Here is a 19,526-nt window from a genome sequence, read left to right as displayed (position 1 = left end):
TCTGGTATAAGAGGCAACCAAACGATATTACCCGTGCATTAATATTTGACTGATATGTTATGAAGCACAACCTACAGAAATACACGGATCTACCACAAACCATGACCAGTAATGAGATAATTTAACGTGATGGACACAACCCATAATATATATAGTACCTGACGGTCTCCGTTCTCCCTGATACCCGGACGTGTCACTATAGTAAGGGCCGCAGCTTCTTGGTCTTGTCTCGCCCGTCCTCGCGGGCGGTGGGACTACACGGTATTGTATTTCCTCAGTGGGTAACCAGTACTGGCCGGTTTGCACATCAAGGTGGAGACGCTCACCTTTCGGATGGTCCGTGGAGGTTTTCAGTCTCTATCTACGCCTCTTGTCTGATGTAAGGAATCTCACGGTCAAGAGCGTAGGGCTCAGCGGAACTTGCCGGAGCGAATCCCAAACCCATATGGAACGCCGATCCCTGTGTCCTCTATGGTTTCCCCCCCCCCCCCCATTGTCACGCTAATTTAACCAGTTACTGATAATAATACACCCTGGTCTGTGGAGGATAGTCGCCTATATGATGAGATCATACAACATACATGTGAGAGCCTACATACAATAGCCGCACTGTCCGGCCCATATTCCACCGCAGTCACTGGAGCGCTGGCTGACTATGTGACACCATGGCGGCTGACCCTAATGGAGTTGCTGTAAATTAACCCCATCCTTCCCAGAACTCTGCCCGCCACCGGATACATTGCACCTCATACGACAGTCCATGAACGCAGAGTGTAGGACAGACGTGTGCATTTCCTCATACAACAGTCCGTGAACGTAGAGCGCAGGTCATACGTGTACACGTGTGTATGTATCCTCATATAATGGGCCACCAGGTGCCGAGATTCTTCTTCAGTCACAGTGAGCATTCGTTAAAGATGGAGTCACATTTCTCTTCAGCATCTATCAGCAGTTTTCTGCTGTCCTAACATTTAAAGGGCATCTGTCAGCATGTCTATGCTGCTAGGTTCTAACCGCTCCAGCGCATAATGAGGAGTCGCTGTATTCATGAGCTCCTGCCTCTCCCCGCCCACTTGCTTCTTATTGACTGTTTCCATATGAATCAGCAGGTGGGCGGGACCGCCCCCTCTGCCTGTACTGTGTGTCCTGGACCGCCCCCTCTGCCTGTACTGTGTGTCCTGGACCGCCCCCTCTGCCTGCCCTGTGTGTCCTCCACCTCCAGTGTCGTACTCCGTAGTGGAACCCTATATGTTTAAGGGTATTTGCAGAATGTCATTTTTTGATCTATATGTAGCTGTAATTCCTATTAACAGGCTGGTAACAAGCACTTCACATCAGTCAACACTAGATGGTGCTGGTACGCCCCCTATAAAAGGGACAGGCTGGTCACAGGACATAGAGGAGTCTGGAGTAAGTGTTCAGTGAGGAGAGTGAGAGGGAAGTCCACCATGTAACTACCACTCTGGTCCCCTTGGCAGTGGCCAGGCTGAGGGAGGTTGGAGGAGGAATCGCCAGAAGCTTCCCAGCACAGACCAGTGGAGAGGTGGGTATAGTGCAGTGATGGCTAACCCTGGCATTCCAGCTGTGCTAAAACTACAACTCCCAAGATGCCCCCCTTGCTTGGCTGCTCTCAGAACTCTATAGAAATAAATGGAGCATGCTGGGAGTTGTAGTTTCACTACAGCTGGAGTGCCAAGGTTAGCCATCACTGGTATAGAGCAAGTGTAGTGGATATAGCAGCCTTCTCTAGCTTATGGACGCCACAGCACCTAGTGACTGGGAGAAGCCTCAACCACCTGGACACATCATTACAACTAGTGTTTTACCGTGTTTCTCTATGGATCGTGAGGAACCATTTCTGTTGGCAACCAGTACAGAGAATGGGGCAGAAGTAGCATGCCTGCCTTTAGGGAGAAGTGCCCTGTAGGTTTCAGAAAGGAAGAAAGAGACATAGAGAAGACGATATTATATCAAGTGGACCAGTTACCTCATAAGCACAAAGTATATTAGTGTCATCAGCACATGGAAGCCTGTTGGTTCCTCACCTGAGCCTGTGACCTGGAATTATTGCACAGGTAAGAGCAGAAGTGTACCTGAACACCTCCATGATAACTGAACTTGGAACTGACACCTCAAGGCAAGGGATTCTTAGTAAATGCTCCATTTCTTTATTCACAGGGACTCCTCTTCAGTTTACCACCTCATTTACACTCAAGGGTGCTGGCGGCATGAACCTCATGGACCCTGCACCTAAAACCCATACCACCAAGGGCACCTCATCCAGCAGGAGATCCCTCAACACCAGAGTGTGCCTTCCGTTCTGTCACTGCATTCTGGCCCAGGGAGCTGCAGAAATGTGAGTACCAACTACTACCCCCATGAGGCCACCAGACTCGCGCATTGCCCCTGCGGTCCTGGTCGCTACACACTGTACATATATGGGGAGTATTCGGTCCCAGTCTGCTGACACCGCAGTAATTTAGGTCCCTGGAGGGGGTGAGTAGATATGCACATATGTTTTGACAGGGCCGAGAATCCAGGCCAAACTCTCTCTGCTCCACCTGTAAGTCCAGGAGGCATTGAGGACCCTCCCGGAGCAACCCTCTGTTACATGCATGACTTCTCCCCGCTCCTGCAGTGTGTGTCACCCAGGGGGTAATAATGGGACACGCGCGCAGGAATCAGTCTCTTTATTGTACAGAGCAGGCACATGGGATGGAGCAGGACTGGCCCCGGGGCCCGCTGCTCTGGATTCATTGTGCTTGATACCAAATGTTGACTACTGGGACTGACCGGTACAGATGGGGTTAATGTGCGCTGGATAGGGGTGGCCCTCAAGGGAGAGTGAGAAGAGGGATTATGGGAAGTGCCGCAGAGCATTGTTGGGTACAGTCCGCCGCCCATGTGGAGAGGCTCCAACCTGGTCTGCCGTTACTAATGATGGACACCCCAGTTTCTGAGACGTTTTACTCAGGGGCCGTCTTCATGACAGAAATGTGCAGCGTGTCCACTGCTGCAGACACATCTGTCCCCAGCAGTGCTGCAACAAGATGGCGGCTCAAGCTGAAGCTTCTCTACAGCACGGCCTGGTTGGTGAGGCCACACAGGTAGGTGCTAGTACTGTAGGTAACGGTAAAGGGGGTCTATAATAGTAACTCTGGGTGAGAAGCACGGTGTCAGGACGGTGACGCTGGGTGAGAAGCACTGTGTCAGGGCGGTGACGCTGGGTGAGAAGCACGGTGTCAGGACGGTGACGCAGTGTGAGAAGCACGGTGTCAGGACGGTGACGCAGTGTGAGAAGCACGGTGTCAGGACGGTGACGCAGTGTGAGAAGCACGGTGTCAGGACGGTGACGCAGTGTGAGAAGCACGGTGTCAGGACGGTGACGCAGTGTGAGAGGCACGGTGTCAGGACGGTGACGCAGGGTGAGAGGCACGGTGTCAGGACGGTGACGCAGTGTGAGAGGCACGGTGTCAGGACGGTGACGCAGTGTGAGAAGCACGGTGTCAGGACGGTGACGCAGTGTGAGAAGCACGGTGTCAGGACGGTGACGCAGTGTGAGAGGCACGGTGTCAGGACGGTGACGCAGGGTGAGAAGCACGGTGTCAGGACGGTGACACTGGGTGAGAAGCACGGTGTCAGGACGGTGACGCTGGGTGAGAGGCACGGTGTCAGGGCGGTGACGCTGGGTGAGAGGCACGGTGTCAGGACGGTGACGCTGGGTGAGAGGCACGATGTCAGGATGGTGACGCTGGGTGAGAGGCATGATGTCAGGACGGTGACGCTGGGTGAGAGGCACGATGTCAGGACGGTGACGCTGGGTGAGAGGCACGATGTCAGGACGGTGACGCTGGGTGAGAGGTGAGGTGTCAGGGCGGTGACGCTGGGTGAGAGGCACGGTGTCAGGACGGTGACGCTGGGTGAGAAGCACTGTGTCAGGGCGGTGACGCTGGGTGAGAGGCACGATGTCAGGACGGTGACGCTGGGTGAGAAGCACTGTGTCAGGGCGGTGACGCTGGGTGAGAAGCACGGTGACGCTGGGTGAGAAGCACGGTGTCAGGGCGGTGACGCTGGGTGAGAAGCACGGTGTCAGGGCGGTGACGCTGGGTGAGAAGCACGGTGACGCTGGGTGAGAAGCACGGTGTCAGGGCGGTGACGCTGGGTGAGAAGCACGGTGTCAGGGCGGTGACGCTGGGTGAGAGGCACGATGTCAGGACGGTGACGCTGGGTGAGAAGCACGGTGTCAGGGCGGTGACGCTGGGTGAGAAGCACGGTGTCAGGGCGGTGACGCTGGGTGAGAAGCACGGTGTCAGGGCGGTGACGCTGGGTGAGAAGCACAGTGTCAGGGCGGTGACGCTGGGTGAGAAGCACGGTGTCAGGGCGGTGACGCTGGGTGAGAAGCACGGTGTCAGGGCGGTGACGCTGGGTGAGAGGCACGATGTCAGGACGGTGACGCTGGGTGAGAGGTGAGGTGTCAGGGCGGTGACACTGGGTGAGAGGTGAGGTGTCAGGACGGTGACGCAGGGTGAGAGGTGAGGTGTCAGGACGGTGACGCAGGGTGAGAGGTGAGGTCAGGACGGTGACGCAGTGTGAGAGGTGTGGTGTCAGGACGGTGACGCTGGGTGAGAGGTGTGGTGTCAGGACGGTGACACTGGGTGAGAGGTGCGGTTCAGGACAGTGATGCTGTGTCAGGAGGGTGATACTGGGTGCAGGATCTAGTTTTAGAAGTTCATAAACCAGTGCAGGTCCTTAAACCTTGTGATGTGGAGGTAGCCATGTGTTCACTCCACCAGGACTTCCTCGCTGTCAGGACTGCTCACACTGCCATTCCTCTGTTTGTCCATTCCATCTTTCTCTGTGCCTTCTTCCACCTTCTCATCCAGTTGACTGGGGATGGACCAGTAGAGATGGGCATCCATTCTGGCAGCGTTCTCAGCCAGCTCCTGGGCACTGCAGGAAGGAGTAGATACCTCAAAGGTCTGGTGAAATGTGTTATAATCCACCTCATAGAAGCCATCCTCCAGACTCAACACTGACATGAAGCGATGACCCCACAGCACCTCGTCCACAAGGTAAGAGCTTCTCGCCTGGCATGTCATTCCTGAAACGAGAGAAACATTTACTGCGCCAGCTATACACAGACCAGCCGGAGCCCAGCACTGCCCCAACCCATCCACAGACCAGCCGGAGCCCAACACTGCCCCAACCCATCCACAGACCAGCCGGAGCCCAACACTGCCCCAACGCATCCACAGACCAGCCGGAGCCCAACACTGCCCCAACGCATCCACAGACCAGCCGGAGCCCAACACTGCCCCAACGCATCCACAGACCAGCCGGAGCCCAACACTGCCCCAACGCATCCACAGACCAGCCGGAGCCCAACACTGCCCCAACGCATCCACAGACCAGCCGGAGCCCAACACTGCCCCAACCCATCCACAGACCAGCCGGAGCCCAACACTGCCCCAACCCATCCACAGACCAGCCGGAGCCCAACACTGCCCCAACCCATCCACAGACCAGCCGGAGCCCAACACTGCCCCAACCCATCCACAGACCAGCCGGAGCCCAACACTGCCCCAACCCATCCACAGACCAGCCGGAGCCCAACACTGCCCCAACCCATCCACAGACCAGCCGGAGCCCAACACTGCCCCAACCCATCCACAGACCAGCCGGAGCCCAACACTGCCCCAACCCATCCACAGACCAGCCGGAGCCCAACACTGCCCCAACCCATCCACAGACCAGCCGGAGCCCAACACTGCCCCAACCCATCCACAGACCAGCCGGAGCCCAACACTGCCCCAACCCATCCACAGACCAGCCGGAGCCCAACACTGCCCCAACCCAAAAAATAAAATAGGGTGCAAAGTTGAGCTACAAAAATGGAGGCCCTGCGACACGTTGCGGGGCTCCATTTTCAACATAACAGAAATTGGGGACATATCCTAGCAATATGACCCCAATGTCCAAGATAGGGCAACTCCTGGTGGTTGGAACCTACAGTCAGTGAATAGAAACCTGCCTGGATGTCTATCCTAATGAAAGTCATAATATAAAGGCGACTAGCGCGACCAAGTGTTTTTTATGTTTAACCCATGTACAGATCAGTGGAGCCATACATATAAAATGCATATATGGTTCCATCATGTATGTTAATTGGATAAATATGTATGGGGGTCTTCCGACTCCCTGACTATAGATGCTGGGGGGAAAGGCGTGGGTACATTAGATTTCATCATGGGTTACTTTTCCCATCAGAGGGGCCTGGAGGAAGGAGTGGAGCAGAGGGGTCGAACGGAGAGTTGGGACAAAATACACAGTTTAGACTATTACCCTGCAGTGCAGATTATTGGGGAAATATCCTTTCTGAATCTGGTAATCAGAACAACTCCCTGGATCAATAACTGTTCTCCAGAAACTACAGCCTGTAATATTATTACACTCCAGACATCTGCCGAGTTCACCATCACAACTCCTCTGTTAGAGTCCGTGGTCTCACTGCTCTTACAGTAAAGAGTCCGTGGTCTCACTGCTCTTACAGTAAAGAGTCCGTGGTCTCACTGCTCTTACAGTAAAGAGTCCGTGGTCTCACTGCTCTTACAGTATAGAGTCCATAGTCTCACTGCTCTTACAGTAAAGGGTCCGTGGTCTCACTGCTCTTACAGTAAAGAGTCCATAGTCTCACTGCTCTTACAGTAAAGAGTCCATAGTCTCACTGCTCTTACAGTATAGAGTCCATAGTCTCACTGCTCTTACAGTAAAGAGTCCGTGGTCTCACTGCTCTTACAGTAAAGAGTCCATACTCTCACTGCTCTTACAGTAAAGAGTCCACAGTCTCACTGCTCTTACAGTAAAGAGTCCATAGTCTCACTGCTCTTACAGTAAAGAGTCCGCGGTCTCACTGCTCTTACAGTAAAGAGTCCGCGGTCTCACTGCTCTTACAGTAAAGAGTCCGCGGTCTCACTGCTCTTACAGTAAAGAGTCCGCGGTCTCACTGCTCTTACAGTAAAGAGTCCGCGGTCTCACTGCTCTTACAGTACAGAGTCCGTGGTCTCACTGCTCTTACAGTAAAGAGTCCGCGGTCTCACTGCTCTTACAGTAAAGAGTCCGCGGTCTCACTGCTCTTACAGTAAAGAGTCCGCGGTCTCACTGCTCTTACAGTAAAGAGTCCGCGGTACTAACCTCTGATATATTATATATAGTTATAATTATGTGCTACTTCTACAGGGTATTATTATAGTGCGCTGCCCGGAATGTACCAGTGATTATTATATCATTGAATAGTAAAACTAAGAAACAGACAGCAGTGAATGGTATAACCACCAGCCAGTGTCGGGCAACTGCCGGTCGGTTCAGTGCCGGTGTCGGGCAGCTGCCGGTCGGTTCAGTGCCGGTGTCGGGCAGCTGCCGGTCGGTTCAGTGCCAGTGTCGGGCAGCTGCCGGTCGGTTCAGTGCCAGTGTCGGGCAGCTGCCGGTCGGTTCAGTGCCAGTGTCGGGCAGCTGCCGGTCGGTTCAGTGCCAGTGTCGGGCAGCTGCCGGTCGGTTCAGTGCCAGTGTCGGGCAGCTGCCGGTCGGTTCAGTGCCAGTGTCGGGCAGCTGCCGGTCGGTTCAGTGCCAGTGTCGGGCAGCTGCCGGTCGGTTCATAATCCTGCTCAGTCATGCTTTCTGGGTATTCTTGGGTGCTGTAAATCTCTAGTGGGAAGAGCAGAGTGCCTCCTACAAGATCCATCCACCAGAGAAGATCCCAGAAGTCAGGACATTCACCCGCAATGGGTCACAAACACTGTCCACCTGAACAGATCCCATCAGTGAAGCCACAACCTCTTCTAGGGTCTAAAGACACAGTAATGATTAGTTCCTGCCTGAAAACCCTGCTCATGAAGCAGTTATCTAGGTGAAGTGGGGGGTGGCCTGCAGGTAGGTGGATACTTGTATATCACAGCATGGAGGGTCATCCATCCCATAATCAACATGTACGTCTCGGATTGCATGTCTTAGGACATGTTCATTGCAGGTCATGACTGAGTGACACTGACAGTGTTGATCATGCATTGTCCTATAGGGGACACTTTGCTAGTCACTATGAGGATCTCCAGGATCTTCTAGCTAATGGACCAAGGATGTCACAAATGATTGGGGAAGAAACATAGTGTTAGAAATGGGCTTGTGTTTGGTGCTAGTCTCCACATACCTGTGGCTTCCACCATCCCTTCCAGGATCACAACAATCTCAAACTCGTCCTTCTCCAGTTGCCTCTTGGACACTTCCCAGAATGGGCTTTGCTCGTTTATTTCATGGCTGATAATGAGGGGGGAGACCAGGAAGAGGCGGTCGTCTCCCGTCTCAAAGCCAACGTTGATGTCTGTCTGGTTGAGGGGGATGAATTCTCCTTCCTGCGTTTGCTTTGATTTGATTAGTTTGGCTCGGATGGAGGCCTCGACGATGTGTGATTGCCGAAGGTCTCCCACTCGAAACATCAGGCACAGTTTATCATCCCGTAAAGAGATGACGGCGTGTGAGGAGAAGACCAGCGTCTCTGCTCTCTTGTTGGGCTGGGAGATTTTTACAAACATGCAGCCCACCATGAAGGCGTTGACCATAGAGCCAAGTATGGCCTGAAGAAGGAGCAGGATGATTCCCTCTGGGCACTTGTCTGTTATCACCCTGTGTCCATAACCAATGGTTGTCTCTGTTTCTATAGAGAAGAGAAAAGCTGAAACAAAGCCATTCAGGTTCTTGATGCAAGGCGTCCATTCTGAATCCTCTAAATGCTCCAAATCACCGCGACAATAAGCTATAAACCACCAAATTACCCCAAAGAAAAGCCACGTGATAGCGTAGGCCAGTATGAAGACCAGGAGGCTGACTCGCCATTTTAAGTCCACCAATGTTGTGAAGATGTCTGTCAGGTAGCGGTAGGTCTCCCGAACGTTTCCATGCTGCACGTTACACCTGCCATCCTTCTCCACGTAGCGCTGGCGGCGGCGTAGCTTCCGGTCTGACTTCTCTAACTTCTCTGCTAGTTTAGAGGGGTGTGAGAAGGACGGTTTGCTGTTGACCGTTGAGCCGGGGATGGACGTGAAGGCATTGTTGTCTTTGGCCATTGTGATCAGGACTGGGTTAAAGCCTGGACAAAGAGAAGAAGCAGTTTACTGCATAGCCATCGCAACGTGTGGAAAACATGGCACTTAGTGGTCGATGAGGGGATTGTAGGGGTAGACAGGGGACTAGTGATTGCTGGTGACCATAGCTGGTGATCAGGATGAGCCACCAGAGCTGTGCCTGGGCTCTATATAGACGTTTTCATGCTGTGGTGGACAGGGCCCGGTGGGATTGCTGCACCCCTGTGAGACCCCCTCCATGGTCACCACGGGATGGAGTATAGTGCAGTCCCACATCTGCTCACTTACCTACCAGGCCAGTCTGTGGAGAGGAGGTTTGTGCTCCAGAAGAATAGCTCAGAACCAGAGCTCTGTCTGTGCAGGTAAGTGCCCCCTCCCTGTGCAGTGTACAAAGGGTTAATCAAGGAGTCCCTTCCAGTCCTGATGACTTTTACTAAAATTAGCATGCGCTGATGGCCTCCGCTCAGTATCTGTCACCCGCTTCCCCGGCAGCCCTGCTTCAGCTGTTGCCATGGAAACCCCTGTCAGTCGTACTCTATACGGACCTGAAAGCTCCTCATCTCACATTTAACCATTGCCGCACTGCCCACAGATGGAGTCGCATTTGTAGCGCAGGTACATGACCATTATATAAGAATGACGGATAGTGACGCAGGTCGCAGCAGCCGTCACGTGCCCCTGGGCTTCCACCACAGAGCGGGCTGTAATGGGAAATATGTGCGTCCTGCACAAGGTGACCTCCTGGAGATGAGAAGTCTGGTACCATGCATGGATCCAAAGACAGCACCTACCTGCAGAGAACGCAGCGGAGCCGCTCCTCTCCAGGCTTTCCCAGCATCTTTCCTGCACAAGCTCTCTAAATATAGCCGCCTGCCGTAGGGGCCCCGGAGAATGGAGATGGGTGGACGACTATGCTCAGTCCCTGCCCCCCTCTTGTCGTGTCTGTGGAAGGAGGCGGCTTCAGGTGGGCGTCTCTGCCATGAGTGAGACGAAGTAAGCGGCTCCGAAGACCAGAATCAGCTGGATCCACCACCTCCCGGGGCATCAACACCCATCAGCCACGGACACTAACATCAAAAAGTGGAGATATATCTAAAAAATGTTGGGCTGTTTATCTTTTTAATAGGGATCCCTCGGTTCTCTTCATAGATGCTTATCGGTGTAATGTGTGATCTTCTGATGGAGTTGCTCCTCCCTCTCTGGCGCTCCCAGAGGAAACCACTGAGGGGAATTTTACTACTGGGAGGAAAGCACCGTGAGGGACGTTACTACTGGGGTGGAAGCACTGCAGGAGAGTTTACTACTGGGGGAAAGCACTGTAAGGGACGTTACTACTGGGGGGAAGCACTGCAAGGGACGTTACTACTGAGGGGAAGCACTTCAGGAGAGTTTCCTACTGGGGGAAGCACTGTAAGGGACGTTACTACTGAGGGGAAGCACTTTGGGGGACGTTACTACTGGGGGGGAAGCGCTTCAGGAGAGTTTACTACTGGGGGGAAGCACTGTAAGGGACGTTACTACTGGGGGGAAAGCACCGTGAGGGACATTACTACTGGGGTGGAAGCACTGCAGGAGAGTTTACTACTGGGGGGAAGCACTGTAAGGGATGTTACTACTGGGGGGAAGCACTGTAAGGGACGTTACTACTGAGGGGAAGCACTTTGGGGGACGTTACTACTGGGGGGAAGCAGCACTTCAGGAGAGTTTCCTACTGGGGGGAATCGCTGTAAGGGACGTTACTGCTGAGGGGAAGCACTGTGGGGGACATTACTACTGTGGGGAAGCACTGTGAGGGACGTTACTACTGGGAGGAAAACACTGTGAGGGACGTTACTACTGGGGTGGAAGCACTGCAGGAGAGTTTACTACTGGGGGGAATCACTGTAAGGGACGTTACTACTGAGGGGAAGCACTGTGGGGGACATTACTACTGTGGGGGATATTAGGGGTTCTGCTCTCCTCTGTACTCTCTCCAGCACCAGGGCATTCTTTCTATGGACTGGTGCCCAGAACTGGACTGCATACTCCAGATGAGGCCGCACCAGCGCTTTGTAAAGTGGTAATATTACATCCCTGCCCCGCGAGTCCATGCATTGTTTAATGCATGACAATATCCTGGTGGCCTTAGAAGCAGCTGATTGACATTGTGCTGTAATTTAATCTACCATCTACAAGGACACCCAAATATGTATGGAAGCCTGATAGACAACTCCAAATCAAAAATATCACACATATCAAGATATAATACAAATCTTTATTATTAAATCCAAAGCAAGGACAATACAACACAAAAGTGATATGAGGAAGTGCTGGGATGCAGAACAGACCCCCCAGGATGGTAGATCAGATCAGTAACCATAAAATACCAATCCTGAATCTACATACATCAAATGACCTAGGAGGAGTAATACTAGAGTCACTTTTAGAGAAGGATCAGGTACTAATAACCTACATACATCATATGTCCTAGGAGGAGTAACACTGGAGAGTCACTTATAGAGAAAGATCAGGTACTAATAATCTACATTCATTATAAGTGACTCTTCCAGTGTTACTCCTAGGACATATAATGAATGTAGGTTATTAGTACCTGATCCTTCTCTAAAAGTGACTCTCCAGTGTTACTCCTCCTAGGACATATGATGTATGTAGATTAGTACCCAATCCTTCCCTACAAGTGACTCCCCCTAGGACATATGATGTATGTAGATTAGTACCCGATCCTTCTCCACAAGTGACTGTCTAGTGTTACTCCTCCTATCACATATGATGTATGTAGATTATTAGTACCTGATACTACTCTACAGTGTTGCTGTCACCGCCAGATATCTGATATCTGTCATCTCGTTTCCCTCTCTCAGCTGTCATCTAGTTGCACTGATTGTATCCCTTTAAATCCCCTTCCATACTGCATCACTTTGCGGTTTATACAACTTCCTGGAGTGTGCTCATGCTGGATGCTGCAGCTGATGCTTCTACAGATAAGTCTGTTCCTTTATTTGTGTTGTCCTGTTGGCTTGATCGTAGGTGACCCTGACTCCCTCCGTATTAAGTGTAGGGAGCCGGTGGTCGTGTCCCCTCACTATTATAGGGTGTTCAGGTGTCATACAGTCGAGGCACGAGGGCATGCAATTATCTATCATAGAGATCTTTGCATGGGGTGAGAAGTCCGGGAGAGAGCTAGGGCTTTTACAGGGCTCACCCTTATGTTCCTTAGTTTGGGATCAAGTTAGTCGGATCTTCATTTGTTGTCTTCTAGTTTTCTGCAGCACCATCCGTGACATTATAAACCGCCAAAACAGTCTTAAGCATGAATCCGGTTTCAACCTTGATTGACCGCATGCAGGGTCTTTCACTGGAGGTAGCAGATCTCCGTAAAACTGTGTCTCAGTTTCAGGTGACCGTTTCTGCTTGCGTTCCTGGAGTTTGTTCTGAGCCTAAGATACGTTCTCCGGGGGTAGTGAGAATTTTGTTCGTTTTAGAAAGGCTTGAAAACTCCATTTTCGCCTTCTTCCCCATTCCTCTGGTGATGAGGAGCGGAGGGTGGGGATCATCATCTCGCTGCTCAGGGATAACGCTCAGTCTTGGGCCTTTTCGCTGCCGGTGGGGGCACGGCCCCTCCGTTCAGTGGATGAATTTTTTTTTAGCCCTGGGTCAGATATATGATGATCCGGATCCTATTGCTCTGGTTGAGTCTAGACTACGTCTCTTATGCCAGGGTAAACAGTCTGCAGAGATATACTGCTCAGAATTTCAGAGATGGGCAGCTGATACTAGTTGGAATGATGCTGCACTCCGAAGTCAATTTTGCCATGGTCTTTCAGAGGGATTGCAAGATGCATTTGCCTTTCATGAGAGACCTACCTCCTTGGACTCTGCCATGTCTCGGGCCGTTCGTATTGACAGGCGTCTTGAAGAGAGAGGAGAGATGTCTCCTTCCTGTCATACTCAGTCCAAGGACAGTGCGGCGGTCTTATTCAGTGCACAGGGGTCTCAGTCGCTCTCAATCCCCTCTGAGCAGGGGCCCATGCAGCTGGGTTTGCTTGCCTCTGACAATAGAGGATTCAGCTCTCATGGGAGGGTTTGTTTCTGTTGTGGAGGTATAAATCATTTGGCAAATGTTTGTCCCTCTAGGACAGGCATGTCCAAACTGCGGCCCTCCAGCTGTTGCAAAACTACAACTCCCAGCATGCCATAATAGCTGTAAGCTATCCAGGCATGCTGGGAGTTGTAGTTTTGCAACAGCTGGAGGGCCGCAGTTTGGACATGCCTGCTCTAGGAGATTCAGGCAGTTTTTTTAGAGTAATAAAGAAACAAAAAGAAAAAAATCCTCTAAAGACGTTCCATCTGTTACTATTGGCAGGGTTGATGCGGAAATTGAAGGTTTTCTGTTTGCTTGTAGTTCCCGTTTTGTCCTACCTGCCAGGGTGGCGCTAGAGAGCAAGAACATTTTTTGTGAGATTTTTGTAGATAGTGGAGCAGCGGTCAATCTCATTGATAATCAATTTGCGATAACTCATGGTTTCCAGGTGCGCACTTTGGGAAAGGATATTCCTGTTTTTGCTATCGATTCCGCTCCATTTTCTCAGAAATCGTTAAAGGGCATAGTTCACAATATCCGTTTAATTGTGAGTGATACTCATGTTGAGGATGTGTCATGTTTCGTCCTTAGTGGGTTGCCTACTCCTCTTGTGTTGGGGCTACCCTGGCTCACTAAACATAACCCCACCATTGATTGGCAAGCGAGGCAAATAAATGGTTGGAGTGACTTTTGCAGAGAGAATTGCCTCACGACATCTGTTTCTGAGGTTGCTACTAAGACTGTACCATCTTTTCTCTCAGAATTTTCGGATGTCTTCTCTGAGAGTGGAGTTCACGATTTGCCCCCGCACAGGGAGTACGATTGCCCTATTAATCTCATCCCAGGCGCCAAGCTGCCTAAATCTCATTTATACAACCTCTCCCAACCTGAGAGGATCGCTATGCGTGCTTATATCTCTGAGAGTCTGAGAAAAGGACACATACGACCCTCGAAGTCACCTGTTGCCGCTGGTTTTTTCTTTGTTAAGAAAAAAGATGGTTCTTTAAGACCTTGTCTGGATTTCAGGGAGCTGAACAGTATCACTATTCGTGACCCTTATCCGCTTCCTCTGATCCCGGACCTGTTTAACCAGATTGTTGGGGCTAAAGTCTTTTCCAAGTTGGATCTAAGAGGGGCATACAACCTGGTCAGGGTCAGAGAAGGAGACGAATGGAAGACTGCCTTCAATACCCCTGAGGGCCATTTTGAGAATTTGGTTATGCCTTTTGGTTTGATGAATGCCCCAGCCGTCTTCCAGCATTTTGTGAACAGCATTTTTTATCATTTAATGGGGACATTTGTATTAGTGTATCTAGATGACATTTTGATTTTTTTTCTCCAGATTTCAAAACTCATAAGGACCACCTACTTCAGGTCTTGCTCATCCTGCGGGAGAATAAATTGTACGCTAAACTGGAGAAATGTGTGTTTTCGGTTCCAGAAATTCAATTTCTGGGGTTTCTTCTCTTCGCTTCTGGTTTTCGCATGGACCCCGAGAAGGTTCGCGCTGTGCTTGAGTGGGAGCTTCCTGAGAATCGGAAGGCGCTGATGCGCTTTTTGGGTTTTGCCAATTATTACAGGAAGTTTATTTTGAATTATTCCTCTGTTGTTAAACCACTCACTGATATGACCAGAAAGGGGGTAGATTTTTCCTCCTGGTCGGTAGAGGCGCGTAAGGCCTTTTCTAGTATCAAGGAGAGTTTTGCTTCCGCTCCCATCTTGGTACAACCTGATATCTCTCTGCCCTTCATAGTTGAGGTGGACACTTCTGAGGTGGGTGTGGGGGCGGTCTTGTCTCAGGGTCCCTCCTGCCAAATGGCGACCGTGTGCCTTTTTTCTCGAAGAAACTCTCCCCAGCAGAGAGAAATTACGATGTGGGAGATAGGGAGTGGTTGGCCATTAAGTTAGCTTTTGTGGAATGGCGCCATTGGCTAGAGGGAGCCAGACACCCTATTACCGTGTTTACTGACCATAAGAATCTGGCCTACTTGGAGTCAGCCAAGCGTCTGAACCCGGGACAGGCCAGATGGTCTTTGTTCTTTTCAAGGTTTAATTTTGTTGTCACGTTCCGCCCTGGGGTTAAGAATGTGAAGGCGGATGCCCTGTCACGTTGTTTTCCGGGAGGGGGGAATTTTGAAGACCCGGGTCCCATTTTGGCTGAAGAGGTGGTTGTCTCTGCTCTTTATCCTGAATTGGAGGCAGAGGTTCAGGCAGCCCAGGCAGAGGCTCCTGATCTTTGTCCTCCTGGGAGGTTGTTTGTGCCTCTCGCTTTACGACACAAGGTTTTTAAGGAGCACCACGATACTGTCCTTGCTGGGCACCCGGGGGGTAGAGCCACAGCGGATCTCATTGCTCGGAGATTCTGGTGGCCGGCTCTTCGTAAGTCGGTTGAGGGTTTTGTGGCAGCCTGCGAGGCCTGCGCTCGTGCCAAAGTCCCTCATTCACGGCTATCGGGTCTTCTCCTTCCGTTACCCGTTCCTTCCCGTCCTTGGACACATCTGTCCATGGATTTCATTACGGACCTGCCTCGTTCCTCGGGGAAGACTGTGATTCTGGTGGTGGTGGACCGTTTTAGCAAAATGGTGCATTTTGTTCCTTTTCCTGGGTTGCCTAATGCTAAAACGCTGGCGCAGGCATTTATTGATCACATTTTCAAACTGCATGGTATTCCTTCAGACATAGTCTCTGATAGGGGCACGCAGTTTGTTTCCAGATTCTGGAAGGCTTTCTGTTCTCACTTGGGGGTTCGGTTGTCATTCTCTTCTGCTTTTCACCCGCAGTCGAATGGCCAGACAGAGCGCGTCAATCAGAATCTGGAGACATATCTGCGCTGTTTTGTGGCGGAGAATCAAGAGAATTGGTGTTCTTTTCTCTCCCTTGCTGAGTTTGCTTTAAATAATCGTCGTCAGGAGTCCTCTGATAAGTCACCATTTTTTGGTGCATATGGGTTTCATCCACAGTTTGGGACATTCTCTGGAGAGGGGTCTTCTGGTTTACCTGATGAGGACAGATTCTCCTCGTCTTTGTCATCTATTTGGCAAAAGATTCAGGATAATCTAAAGAGCATGAGTGAGAGATATAAGCGTGTGGCGGATAAGAGACGTGTGCCTGGTCCGGACCTGAATGTTGGTGATCTGGTGTGGTTGTCTACCAAGAATATCAAATTGAAGGTTCCCTCCTGGAAGTTGGGTCCTAGGTTTATTGGGCCTTACAAAATATTGTCCGTCATCAATCCTGTTGCCTACCGTCTTGATCTTCCTCAGACTTGGAAGATCCATAATGTTTTTCATAAGTCCCTACTAAAACCTTATGTCCAACCCACTGTACCCTCCTCTTTGCCTCCTCCTTCGATTGTGGTTGATGGTAATCTTGAATTTCAGGTCTTTAGGATTGTGGAATCTCGTATTGTCCGCGGTTCTCTTCAGTACCTCGTTCATTGGGAGGGTTATAGTCCTGAGGAGAGGATGTGGGTCCCAGTGACGGACATTAAGGCCACTCGTCTCATCAGGGCTTTCCATAGGTCCCATCCTGAGAAGGTGGGCTCTGAGTGTCCGGAGTCCACTCGTAGAAGGAGGGGTACTGTCACCGCCAGATATCTGAGAAGCTCTGACAGACGTTCTACAGAACCTCTTGCTTGAGGTTCTTTTTCTTTCATTTTGTCATCTCGTTTCCCTCTCTCAGCTGTCATCTAGTTGCACTGATTGCTTCCCTTTAAATCCCCTCTCATACTGCATCACTTTGCGGTTTATACAACTTCCTGGATTGTGTGCATGCTGGATGCTGCAGCTGATGCTTCTACAGATAAGTCTGTTCCTTTATTTGTGTTGTCCTGTTGGCTTGATCGTAGGTGACCCTGACTCCCTCCGTATTAAGTGTAGGGAGCCGGTGGTCGTGTCCCCTCACTATTATAGGGTGTTCAGGTGTCATACAGTCGAGGCACGAGGGCATGCATGCAATTATCATAGAGATCTTTGCATGGGCTGAGAAGTCCGGGAGAGAGCTAGGGATTTACAGGGCTCATCCTTATGTTCCTTAGTTTGGGATCAAGTCAGTCGGATCTTCATTTGTTGTCTTCTAGTTTTCTGCAGCACCATCCGTGACAGTTACTCCTCCTATGACATATGATATATGTAGATTATTAGTACCCGATACTTCTCTACAGTGTTACTCCTCCTAGGACATATGATGAATGTAGATTATTAGTACCTGATCCTTCTCTACAAGTGACTCCCCCAGTGTTACTCCTCCTAGGACATGTGAAGTATGTAGATAACTTTACATTTATCCACATTGAATATAATTTGCTAAGTTGATGCCAAAACATTGTGTCCAAGTCATCTTGTGGTTTACGGACATCTTCCATAGACTGCACGGTACTACATAGTTTGTGGTCATGTGCAAAAATATAAAGAGTACTAATACCCCTATCCACTATATCATTAATAAATGAGTTAAATAGGATACCCAGCACTGATCCTTGGGTACACCACTTACTGCAGATTTTTAGTACCTGTTACCCCCCCTAGGACATAAGATGTATGTAGATTATTAGATGTTCTAAGGCTACTTTCACACTAGCGTTCGGGCGGATCCGTTCTGAACGGATCCGCTCATATTAATGCAGACGGAGGCTCCGTTCAGTACGGATCCGTCTGCATTAATAACTTTAAAAAAATTCGCAAGTGCGCAAGTGCGAAAGTAGCCTGCGCGGATCCGTTCAGACTTTCAATGTAAAGTCAATGGGGGACGGATCCGCTTGAAGATTGAGCCACATTGTGGCATCTTCAAACGGATCCGTCCCCATTGACTTACATTGAAAGTCTGGACGGATCCGCACGCCTCCGAACGGCCAGGCGGACACCCGAACGCTGCAAGCAGCGTTCAGCTGTCCGCCTGTCCGTGCGGAGGCGAGCGGAGCGGAGGCTGAACACCGCCAGACTGATGCAGTCTGAGCGGATCCGCCTCCATTCAGACTGCATCAGGGCTGGACGGCTGCGTTCGGGTCCGCTCGTGAGCTCCTTCAAACGGAGCTCACGAACGGAAACCCGAACGCTAGTGTGAAAGTAGCCTTAGCTGTGTTTTGGGTCATTATCCTGTTGGAGGCCCCATGACCTGCTACTGATACCAAGCTTTCTGACATTGGGCAGCACATTTCACTCCAGAATGCTTTGGTAGTCTTAAAATACCATTGTACCCTGCACAGATTCAATACATTGTGTGCCTCACACCATCCCCGAGCCTCCTCCATGTTTCACAGGAGGTACAATCTTCTTTTCTCTGTGCTGTAAACATAGAGCTGATACAATTTGCCAAAAAACGCCAGTTTTGTCTCTTCTAAAGGACAATCTCCCACAAGCTTGGTGGTTTTTCAATGTGCATTTTGGCAAATTCCAGTCTAGTTTTTTTATGATTTTGCTTTTAACTGTGTTTTTTTTCCTGAGTTGTCTTCCATAAAGTCCACTTTGGCTCAGACCGTGACAGATGGTGTGATCTGAGGCGGATGTACCCTGACCTTGGAGTTCACCTCTAAGCTCTTTGGAAGTTCTTCTGGGCTCTTTGGCTACTATTCATATTATTTGTCTCCTCAATTTGTCATCAATTCTTCTCTTGTGGCCATGTCTGGGGAGGTTGACTACAGTGCCATGGAACTTAAACTTCTGAATAATATGTTTATCTATGGTAACAGAAACGTGAAGCTGTTTGGAGATGGTGTTATAGCCTTTACCTTTAACATGTTTGTCTAGAATGTTCTTTCTGATTTCCTGAGACAACTGTCTCCTGAGCTTTCTTTGGTCCATGTTCAGTGTGGTACCCACCATGATACCAAACGGCACAGGGACTACTTATTACCCTCTATATAGGCAGACTAATTATGAAGACTCCTTTGATGCTACTTACAAGACCTACCTTACTTTAACATGTCCCTATGGTGAAATTATTTTCAGTCTTTTCTAGGGGCCCCATCCTTTGTGTCCAGGCCGGGTTCATTCGTTTCCTTCTGAATTGTGGATCAGCAAAATCATTTATAAAACTGTCTCATCTTCATTCACTGATTTTCTGTACATTTTTATTACTTTGGTCAGTTTTTAGTTATTTCAGTGACAGGTTATCTTTCTTTATCAGAATTTAGCCCATTGATGTATAAATGAGGACCATTCAGAATAGGATTTATTGACCATGACTCTCTGGACACCGTCCTTCAGCCAGGCTTCAATCCTATAGACCTTACTTTACCTATTAAACACCTATGAGCGACAGAATCAAATGTACCTATCTACAGTCGCCCCCCTGTCCAGGCATCTACTTACCTCACT

General features: G+C 50.2%; 2 protein-coding genes across 3 annotated transcripts in view; one reads left to right on the top strand and one right to left on the bottom strand.

Moving 5' to 3' along the window:
• Window positions 1-546: 546 nt before the first annotated feature.
• Window positions 547-19,526, top strand: part of KCNJ10 (potassium inwardly rectifying channel subfamily J member 10) — a 43,380-nt gene continuing 24,400 nt past the window's right edge. Inside the window, exon 1 of one of the 2 annotated variants that reach the window (XM_044274405.1) lies at window positions 547-2,356. Coding sequence is in view for 1 of the 2 variants with exons in the window: in XM_044274403.1 (XP_044130338.1) it covers window positions 5,046-5,072 (27 nt within the window). In the remaining variant the exon portion in view is untranslated. Of the gene's footprint in view, window positions 2,357-4,940; window positions 5,073-19,526 lie in introns of those variants that run through there. The other variant, XM_044274403.1, reaches the window with a different exon arrangement.
• KCNJ9 (potassium inwardly rectifying channel subfamily J member 9) lies at window positions 3,932-9,320 on the bottom strand. Its single transcript, XM_044274402.1, has 2 exons — window positions 8,201-9,320; window positions 3,932-5,101 (listed from the first exon to the last, which is right to left on the bottom strand). Exons 1-2 carry the CDS (start codon window positions 9,111-9,113, stop codon window positions 4,782-4,784), a joined length of 1,233 nt encoding a protein of 410 aa, XP_044130337.1. The 5' UTR covers window positions 9,114-9,320; the 3' UTR covers window positions 3,932-4,781.

Source organism: Bufo gargarizans, unplaced genomic scaffold (genome assembly GCF_014858855.1).
Source record: "Bufo gargarizans isolate SCDJY-AF-19 unplaced genomic scaffold, ASM1485885v1 original_scaffold_1736_pilon, whole genome shotgun sequence".
NCBI classification, from domain to species: domain Eukaryota; kingdom Metazoa; phylum Chordata; class Amphibia; order Anura; family Bufonidae; genus Bufo; species Bufo gargarizans.
This window is presented reverse-complemented; position numbering and strand designations above follow the sequence as displayed.